This window comes from Elgaria multicarinata, chromosome 6 (assembly GCF_023053635.1).
Source record: "Elgaria multicarinata webbii isolate HBS135686 ecotype San Diego chromosome 6, rElgMul1.1.pri, whole genome shotgun sequence".
Lineage (NCBI taxonomy): Eukaryota > Metazoa > Chordata > Lepidosauria > Squamata > Anguidae > Elgaria > Elgaria multicarinata.
Window position 1 is genome coordinate 121772704 of NC_086176.1, and position 10247 is coordinate 121782950.

Below are 10247 nucleotides of genomic sequence, written 5' to 3' on the forward strand. Positions count from 1 at the left end.
CCAAACCCCTGGGTCTTGACTCTGCTGGGCCCATTGAAGGCTGCGCCCTCCTGTCCCCATGTGGCCAGGGGTGCTGGGCCCTTCTCTGCCCCCTTGCCCTCAGAGACCAAGAAGGGGCGCGGAGGGGTGCGCTTCGTCCCCCGCAAGGGCTCCTGAAAGGCTGAGACTTTGCAGTCCTGGCTTTGCCAGCAATGAATGGCTGCATCCTGGCCCTCCAGCTGGGCTCTCCCGTTTGCCGCTGGCTCAGCTGCTGCCGGTGGAGGGGGTGGGGGTCTTCCTGCCCCAAACCTTCCCACCAGTTCCTGATGACGTTTATTTATTTATTAAATTAAATTTATATACCGCCCCATAGCCGAAGCTCTCTGGGCGGTTTACAAAAGGGACGGCAGCTATGTGGCTGCTGTCCCTTTCTGCACCCCCACTGTGAAGAGTAAAACTGCAAAGAGAAGCCCACTTTTCCTTGAGCAAGAGCAGGGCCCTGCAGGCAGCCTCCTGCCCACCGAGGTGATGGGGCGGGGGGGGGGGGGAGAGAGCTGCAGGGCCGGCTGGCCTGGAGAAGGCGGAAGCATTGCCTCGGGTTTTTCTAAGCCAGCTGTTGGAGGCCTTCTGTGTGTGTGTGTGTGTGCATGGCCCTGCCCACCCCCACATAGACTCTCCCCTTCCCCACTACCACTCCACAGACTGGCTTCATTTGAATCCCTGTGTGCGGGGGGGGGGGGGGGGGGAGGGAAGCAGGAGAGAGAATACCAAGGTGCATTAAGACTCCCACCTTAAGATCCCCGTCTTTCCCACATCAGCACAAACACTCCAAGCAAGTGAATGCATTGTTGTAAGTGCTCAGAACCTTCCGGAAGCCAAGGCTGGGACTTGCTTGGCAAAATATTGTCCTTTCTGTGTTATTGGTGCTGGTGGTTGTGTTCACGTTTGTTTGTATGCTGCTATTTGACCCAAAGGGAGGTGGGTGGGGTGGGGTTAGGGTCAGCAGCATCTTAAGTTGCAGTCAAAATAAGACAGGGTAGCAGAGCAATGGCTGAGCTGGGCTCAGGTGAAAAGGGCGGAGGTGAGGAGGCCAGGCCAGGCCTCCAGGCTGCCACCCAGAGCAGTGGCCACAGAGGACGGGGCTCCGGGGAGTTTTCTCCCACACTGGGGGGCACCTGAGGGTGCAAAACGGAGAGAAACTCTCCCTAGGAGAAGTCACCCAGGCCGGGTCCCTTGCTAACAGATCCCCGGAGGGTGAACTAGAGCACTGCCAGTGCGAGGCTCAGAGGCAGCCTGAACGGAGGGCATCATGCCCAGTGGGGGCAGACCAGCCCCCGCCCCGCTTTTCAGGGTTTCTGGGGCTGGGAACAAGCGGTCAGTACAAAGAACTTTCCACAGAGAAAACTCTTCATTTCAATTGGGAGCACGTCTGCCCTTCGCAGACAGCACAGTGAGGAGAGTCCCACACCCCGACCTGAGCCACCCAGTCGAGGGGCTTCCCACCCCCACCCTGCTTGAGACGCAAAACAAATGAGCTTACTTGGAACGTGGTCGTCCCTCCACTCAGCCATCGCTCCTTGGGCAGCTCGCGACACAAACCAAAGCAGCAGCATCAACAGCAAAACGTAATGACTAAAGATGAAATAAAGGGAGAAAGTAAGCCACAGATCCATAGTTTAAAGCAGCCGCCAGCGCAGAGCGCCACGTCCGTAGAAGTCTGGTGGCGGGAGCAGCAGCGAGTGTCAGAGCAGGAAAGGCCCAGTTGGGGGGGGGGGGTCGGCCCCTCTCAGGAGCGGGGTGGGACACACCAGAAGAGACCCTCCCCTAAACGTGTTCTCCACTTCTTCTCCCCCCACCCCACCCCCCTCTCCAGGCTGAGACCCGGGCAGAGTTTGCTGAGAGGTCTGTGGCCAAGTTGGAGAAAACCATTGATGACTTGGAAGGTAAGGAGCGCCCCCTCCGGCCCCACGCCTGCCCTCTCAGCTGGAGGTGGGGGTCAGTGGAGTGGAGGCCTGGGCTGCAGGAGCTGCCTGGGGGGTGGGGGTGAGGGCAGGGGAGGGCTGAGCCAGGCGAAGCCTTTGTGTGAGAGCCCCACCACCGCTCCATCCCAGCCACCCGCCCCCTTTCTCTTTCACTTCCTCTCACGCTCACTCTTTTCTCCCCCACCCCACCTCCACCGCTCTGCTCGGCCTGTGCCTCACTCCCCGTGCCCACCCTCCGCGGCCCCCGCAGACGAAGTCTATGCCCAGAAGATGAAGTATAAGGCCATCAGCGAAGAGCTGGACAATGCCCTGAATGACATCACCTCCCTCTGAGCACCACCAACGCTGCGTGCCTTTCCCTCCTGCCTGCCTCCCCCTCTCCCTGCCAGCCTGCCGGCCTGTCTCCCTCCCTCCCTGCCTCCCCCCACCCTCTCCGGGGTGCTCTGCCAGCTGCTCCCCTCCCCCTCCGCTTGCCCCCAAAGTGTCCCTTTGTGTGCGTGTTCGGTGGGCAAGAGGGAGGCCATGTCTTCTCAAGGTCCGAGGGGAAGGGAGGGGGCTCCCCCCCTCACGTGAGGAGGGGGGCTTGTGTCAATGCCAGAAGTGCCTTCATGGGTGCAGCAGGGGGGAGGCAGGCTGTAGAGGCGCTTTGGGGGCGAGGCTGGTCAGGCAGCCCTGCCTGGGGCAGGAGGGGCGGGTGGGTGTGGGAGTGACGGCCCAGGTCGCCTCGAGGCCCTGCTGTGTCCCCCCCCCCCCCCGCCACTGCTGCTGTCATTTGCTCTGCTTGCCTGTCCATTCGTCTGTCCTTCCTTCCACGGTCCATTTCATGGTGCTGTTCTCATCTTCTCCAGCTTTGGGGTCAATAAACAGTCTCCGCAAGGCCTCTGTCTCGCCTCCATTTCTTTCTCTCTCTCTTTATGCTGCTCTCATCGTGCCCATTACGCCCGGTCAGTCATGCCGCCATGGGGGGTGGGTGTCTCCTTCACACCTGGCCTTGTGGCTCACGGGGCTGCATGTGGGAGTCTGGGGAGCGGAAGAGCCAAGGAGGGTTTCTCTCCCACCAAAGTTAGATCCTGTGGTCAGGGGTCAGGACTTGCAGCTGGACCCACGGGGTGAAAGCCCTGCCTCCTAATGCCAAGTGCTGGTGGCGGCGGCAGTGGGTCTTTTCCGAACCGGTTCCTTTGGGTGCCTGGAGTGAGCCTGGATTCGCTCACCTGCCGGGCCCACCTGCAGCTCCCTCGGAAGTCCCCCGCCTGGAACTGGCTGGCTCCCATGGTTCAGCATGGGTGGGAATCACACCGGGGACTGCTCTGGGCCCCGCGGAGGGCAGGGGCCTCCGGCTGCAGTGTCTGTTCTGCTCCTCGAAGTGCCGGGACGGCGTGGCACGGAGGCAGCAGCGGACTCCTGGCAACCTGGTCTCTGAGCCACCGCCGAGGGGGGCTTTTCCACGGCACTGACGGGCCGTTCTCCCTTCCTCTTTGTCTCTCTTTTCCTTCCTGCTGCCGCTGACGTCTCCTTTCCCTCTAGAGCGCTTCCGGCAGGAGGCGGAGAAAAACCGTCTCCTGGCCAGCGAACTGCGGGTGGTGCTCCACGGCCTTCACAGCTGAGCTTGAGTCGCCCGGCCCGGGGCCTGCTCCCAGGGCAGCCTCTCCTCCTGCCCCTCCCACTGGGAGCCCGGTCCCAGGCAGGGGCTGCCAGGGCCACGCGCCTCTCTGGCGAGTGTGTGTGCATGGGATTCACTCACATCCTTTGTCTATGGGGAAGGGGGAACGTGGTGGCGATGGAGCAGCTGCCCTTGGCTCAGTGCCCCCAGAAGGTGGCCTTCCTGGGCGAGGGGACAGACTCTGTGCCCAGCCCCATTTGAGGAAGGGCCGTGCCGTGGTCGCGCGTGCACACACACACACACACACACACACACACACACGTGTGTGTGTGTGTCCCTCCTCCCTGGCCCATGCTGGGCACGGTCTCCTGAGCTGGTTGCTCCCTGCCACATCCTTTCAGGAGCAAATGGGGTAGGACGTGGCCCTCGTCAGCCCCCCTCTTCTCTCTGCCTCTTCTGAGCTGCCGCTGCTGCTGTCTCGCTCCTGTTCTTCACAGATCGGCCACCTCAGCCAAACTCCATCACGGTTGGTTGGTCGGTGCCGTGGGTCTTGGGCCGGGCCGTTCTCCATGGGCCACGTGGCTCAGAGGGCTGCTCCCACGCACTCGGTGGGGCCCTCCATATTGCGCAATGCCTCCGCTGTCCTGGGAGCTGCTGGGGAGGGGTGGTCCTCACCCATGCAGCTGCCAAACTGAGCTGTCCCTCGGTGTGTGCGTGTGCGCGCATGTGTCTCTTCTTCTTCCTCTTCCTCTCTGGTGGTGGGGGCCCTTGTTCTCGCTGTGGATGTGCCTGGGTGCCTGCCTGCCTTGTGTTTGCAGAGAACCTGGCTAGTGCCAAAGAGGAAAACGTCAGCATCCACCAAGTCCTGGATCAGACGCTGCTGGAACTGAACAACCTCTGAGGGGCTGGAGCGGTGGCCTCCCCCCACTTCCCCCCAACACACACGGTGGCCCAACCAGCACCTCCAGGAGAAGGGAAGTTCTCTGGCCCCAGGCCTGTGCTGGCCCGTCTGGGGTGCTGCCTCTGCACTGCCCCACCTTCCAGCCCAGATATTAAAGCAAGCTGAACAGAGAAGGGGCGCGTGTGTCTGGTCTTTGGGGCAGGAGCCGGCCAGGCCGACGCTCCATGCGTCGGGGGAGGGGGCACAGGTGGAGCGGTGCCTTGAAGGGGACCTGGGCGGTTTCTTTCCTGCTTGGGTCTTGGCCTGTGGGGTCTCCTGTCCATGTGGCAGGGAGAGGCAGCTGCCCTGGTGATGGACGCTACTGCCAGGGTGCCTGGCCAGGGCTGTGGCTGCCCACTCTGGGCCCTGGTTGATGCCCCTTGCCAAAAGCAGGGCGGCCCTTTATGCCCCTCCTGCCTCTGGGGGACTCCAAAGCAGTGCCCTCTGCAAGAGGAGGGAGAGACTGAAGAACTGGGGGCAGGAGGGGCTCCCAGGAAAAGGAGGCTCTGCTCGAACCTTACTTGGAAGCGGCCTCAGAGGTCATCCAGTCCAGCCTTCCCTAACCAAGTGTCCTCCAGATGCTTGGGAGCACAACTCCCATAAGGCCCAACCAATGCCCCATGTGTTGGAATGATGGGAGTTGTAGTTCGAGAGGTACAGAGAGCACTGGGTTAGGGAAGGCTGATCTACCCACCCACCTCGCTACTCCGTGCAGGAGCCTTGCAACTGCTGCATCCCTGGTCAAGCGCTGTCCGGCTGCTGCTTGAAGGCTTTCAGCAAAGAAGGGGCAGGCAGGCAGGACGGCCACTGAGGAGGCCTGTGTGACTGAGGGGAGGCCCCCCCCCCAGCATAGAATCCCTGCCTCCCCTGCCAGCTCTCTTCCTAGTAAAGCATACTGGGCCCAGCTGTTCACTTTGGCATCATCGTTGGAGTGTTCGGGTGCACCTAAAAGATGCCCCATTGCCAAGGCCGGCTCTTCTGGAGGCTTCCTAGATCCAAGGCAGCCATCATAGCTGAGACATCCAGGCAGGCAACGCAGGTGGAACTACAGCAGCTAGAACTCTCCCAAAAGATGGCCACGTCCACCACCCAACAACACATTTCCAAGGCAGCAGGTTCGTCCCCTGAAGGCTTCCTGAGCCCAAGCTGCCTGTGCCCTGGGAGGATGTGCTGCGTAACGGCCACTTGTTCCCTCTCAGCTGTTCAAGTCCTTGGCCTTCGTGGGCCCCTGCTTTGCCGAGCTGCTGGGGGCCGGCATCGCACAGGTGTACACCTTGGCTTGGTGAGGGTATTTGGTTCTAAATCCCCCCAACCCAAAATATTTTTCAGCAAAGGTGGTGAATCTGTAAACATTTGCCTTTGATTTTGCTGGCATTTCTCCCCCCATTTTTTTTTTTTAGCCTTGGTCTCTAAACATTGGAAGGCCCCTTATTCTAACTCCTCCCTGCACAGAGCCTCTTGGATGGTTCTTGCATGGCACACCCAGCTTGCAAATAGAGGGGGCGATATAAAGACCAGAGGAAGTAGGGGTGTGTGTGTGTGTGTGTGTGTGTGTGTGTGTGTGTGTGTGTTTGAGAGTGAGAGTGAGAGAGATTGCTTGAGCTGGTGAACTAAAACTGGGATTTAGTATAGCTCGAGTCCTGTGCAGACAAGGTAGGTGTGAGTACCAGGCATCTGTGCCACTGTCCCTACCCTAAGCGGGAACCAGAAAATTGCAGTATGCCTGTAGCCTAAGGCAAGCTACTAGCCTGTAAGGAAGGAGGGAGACCCTGGGCCACCATTTCTCCCTCAGAACAGAGGACACATTCTGCTCTCCCCTCATGGCTGAGGGGCTCCCAGGAAACTGAAATGTTGCACCTGCCTAGGCTCAAGGCACTGAGAAACCGAGGCCTGGCTCACCTTGCCCAACAAAAAGTGGGACCATGAAGCTGGACTGGTGAGGAGGGGTCCTTTGCAGGGGCTTCCAAATGACCTAGAAAGCTGAAACACGTGACCAAAGCCACATGCAGATGGAAACATCTGGAAGTGAGACATTTCTGCATGCGGGAAGCATGTGGCCAATTAAGTTATACACTCTTATAATTTATATGAAGGGAAGCTGAAACAGTTGAAATGGTATGGATGAGGTGAAAAAGGCCAGGCCAGGCTAGAGCATCAGAGAACGAGCCCAGAGGGAGGGTTTGCTTCTACCATGAAAGAATGGGGGCAAGCAGGATTAAAAGCTCTTCCTGGGACCAGCTGAGCAACGCATGAGAGCAGACCGCACAGCCCAATCAGTTGCTGAAAGGTCTTTAAAGGGGAAAGCAAAGCTGTCCCAAATGCAATGTGACACCATGCCCAGGTGGGCCTATGCAGCATGAGCAGGTGCTGGAGTTGGGCATTTGCTTGCAGAAATCATGACGCTCCGTGCCCTGCAACTGTGTTAAGGCCGGTAGTTGTGATGCCCACAGTGCAGCCGCTGGGCGTGAACGTGAGCTAGGATTAGGTGGCAGGTCTTTTTCTCAGTGTATGCAAAACAAGGCATGGAAATCTGGACGTGTGGAGATCTGACCTTTTCCCCAAACCCAGAGCCGAAAGGTAGACCAACGGTGGGGTGGGGTGGGCTGCTGCTGCTGAGTGAAACCCCCTCCTCGTCTGCTATGGAGGGTGGCGGGGGCTTCTAGACTACTGGCTCCTCCTGCTGCCCAGTCATTCTATTGTGTATTTATTTATTACATTTTTATACCGCCCAATAGCCAAAGCTCTGGGCGGTTCACAAAAATCAAAACCACCATAAAACAACCAACAGCTTAAAAACAAATACAAAATACAGTATAAAAGCTCAACCAGGATAAAACCACGCAGCAAAATTGATATAAGATTAAAATACAGAGTTAGAACAGTAAAATTTAAATTTAAGTTAAAATTAAGTGTTAAAATACTGAGAGAATTAAAAAGGTCTTCAGCTGGCGATGAAAGGAGTACAGTGTAGGCGCCAGGTGGGCCTCTCAGGGGAGCTCATTCCACAACCGGGGTGCCACAGCGGAGAAAGCCGCCCTCCTAGTAGCCACCTGCCTCACTTCCTTTGGCAGGAGCTCACGGAGAAGGGCCCCTGTAGATTATCTTAAGGTCCGGGCAGGTACAAATAGGAGGAGGCGTTCCTTCAAATAACCTGGCCCCAAACTGTTTAGGGCTTTGAATGTCAATACCAGCACTTTGAATCGGACCTGGACCTGGACTGGCAGCCAATGAAGTTGTAAAAGGACTGGCGTAAGGTGATCTCGCTGGCCAGTCCCTGTTAATAAACAGGCTGCCCTGTTTTGTACCAGCTGAAGCTTCTGGACTGTTTTCGAAGGCATTGCAGTAATCCTAACGAGAGGTTGAGCATGGATAACTGTAGCTAGGCTCTGTCCAGATAAGGGCATAGTTGGTATATCAACCTAAGCTGATAAAAGGTGCTCTTTGCCACTGAGTTCACCTGTGCCTCAAGTGACAGTACTGGACCCAAGAGCACCCCCAAACCACAGACCCGATCCTTTAGGGAGAGTGCAACCCCGTCCAGGACAGGGCAAACATCACCTTGCCGGACAAGTGAACCACGCGCTAACAGAACCTCTGTCTTGTCTGGATTGAGTCTCAGTTTATTAGCCCTCATCCAGTCCATTACTGTGCCCAGGCGTTCAGAACAGCCACTGCCTCACCTGGGTTTGATGGAAAGGTAGAGCTGGGTATCATGAAGAGAGGTCCACCTGGCGCCTACACTGTACTGCTTTCGTCGCCAGCTGAAGACCTTTTTATTCACTCAGTATTTTAACACTTAATTTTAACTTAAATTTAAATTTTACTGTTTTAACTCTGTATTTTAATCTTATATCAACTTTGCTGTGTGGTTTTATCCTGGTTGTGCTTTTTATACTGTATTTCGTAATTGTGTTTTTAACCTGTTGGGTGTTTTATTGTGGTTTTAATTTTTGTGAACCGCCCAGAGAGCTTCGGCTATTGGGCGGTATAAAAATGTAATAAATAAATAAATAAATAAAATAAATAAAATATCATCCGCATATTGATGACACCTCAGTCCACATCTCCGGATAACCTCCCCCAGCGGCTTCATGTATATGTTAAACAGCATAGGGGATAAGATAAAGCCCTGTGGAATCCCATGGCTTAGGAGCCACGGCACAGAGCAATAATCCCCCAGCACCACCTTCTGGAATCGGCCATCCAAGTAGGAGCGGAGCCACTGCAACACAGTACCTCCAACTCCCAGCTCAGACAACCTACCCAGGATACCATGGTCGATCGTATCAAAAGCCGCTGAGAGGTACAGGAGAACCAACAGGGTCGTACTCCCCCGTCTCTCTCCCGGCAAAGGTCATCCCACAGGGCGACCAAGGCAGTTTCTGTTCCAAAACCAGGCCTGAAACGCAACTGAAATGGATCTAGATAATCCGTTTCATTCAAGAGTGCCTGGAGTTCTCCTGCAACCACCCGCTCAAGCAGGTGGTTTTAAGGATCTAAAAGCATTATATTCATATTTTTTGCATCATTATGACATAGTGAATCATTGGATCCATGCTGTTCCAGTAGCAATCCTGTTTTTGTGCTGTGGTGAGGCTGTGAAGTATGGGATTTTTATGGCTTGGTCTGTGGTCATGACTGTGATCTCTGATTTGAAGATGGTTTTGGGAGCATCCCATGTAAAAATCATGAGTAATTATGAAGAACTGTGCACACTGCATGCATGTTTTTTCACCAATGATGGTGCCACGAAGCAGAAGATCCATGATTTTTATTAAATTTCTGTGCCACACAATAGTCAAAGCTCTCTGTGAGTTTTTATTGTGAAATCCAAAGAGAAGGATTTTTTGTGTGATTTGCTGGTGTGATTTGCATAAGAATCAAGAGGATTTATGTAGATCCATAACCCAGATCCATGTTTTTGCCCCCTAGTGGCACTGAAATTTGGGATTGCGCTTCCATGGTTCAGTCCAAGGGCATGGATATCATCTCTGATTTGACCTCAGTTTGGGGTCATCCCATGAGGCACTCTAGCAGACCCTTGAAGATCTATGCCCCCAAAACATGAAGGAAGGGATCTGTGATTTTTATGGTTCATTTCATAAGTGCAGATGTGATGTGTGCTTTGCACCTGGGTTTTTTAGCAGGAACCCCATGTAAACATCCTGAGAGTCCAAGAACTCAGATCTATGTTTTGCACCATGGTGGTTCTGTGAAGCTCTGTACAGGTGCATTTTACAGTCACCTCTGTGGATATGGATGTGAGCTCTGATTGTACAGTGGCTCCTATTCATAGAATCATAGAATAGTAGAATTGAAAAGGGCCTACAAGGCCATCGAGTCCAACCCCCTGCTCAGTGCAAGAATTCACCCTAAAGCATCCCTGACAGAGGGTTGTCCAGCTGCCTCTTGAAGGCCTCCAGTGTGGGAGAAGAGCCCACAGCCTCCCTAGGTCACTGATTCCATTGTCGCACTGCTCTAACAGTCAGGAAGTTTTTCCTGATGTCCAGCTGGAATCTGGCTTCCTGTAACTTGAGACCATTATTCTGTGTCCTGCACTCTGGGAGGATCGAGAAGAGATCCTGGCCCTTCTCTGTGTGGCAACCTTTGAAGTATTTGAAGAGTGTTCTCATGTCTCCCCTCAGTCTTCTCTTCTCCAGGCTAAACAGGCCCAGTTCTTTCAGTCTCTCTTCATAGGGCTTTGTTTCCAGACCCCTGATCATCCTGGTTGCCCTCCTCTTAATAT

At 55.3% G+C, this 10247-nt stretch overlaps 1 protein-coding gene across 8 annotated transcripts in view; it reads left to right on the forward strand.

The window, feature by feature from the left end:
- TPM2 (tropomyosin 2) overlaps positions 1–4635 on the forward strand; it is a 28432-nt gene extending 23797 nt beyond the window's left edge. For 4 of the 8 annotated variants that reach the window (XM_063128383.1, XM_063128386.1, XM_063128388.1 and 1 more), the window contains 2 exons: positions 1853–1922; positions 4380–4635. In XM_063128383.1, the coding sequence (XP_062984453.1) occupies positions 1853–1922; positions 4380–4462 (153 nt within the window). In that variant the 3' untranslated portion in view covers positions 4463–4635. Of the gene's footprint in view, positions 1–1852; positions 1923–2211; positions 2840–4379 lie in introns of those variants that run through there. The other 4 variants (XM_063128382.1, XM_063128387.1, XM_063128389.1 and 1 more) reach the window with 1 other exon arrangement.
- The last annotated feature ends 5612 nt before the right edge of the window (positions 4636–10247 follow it).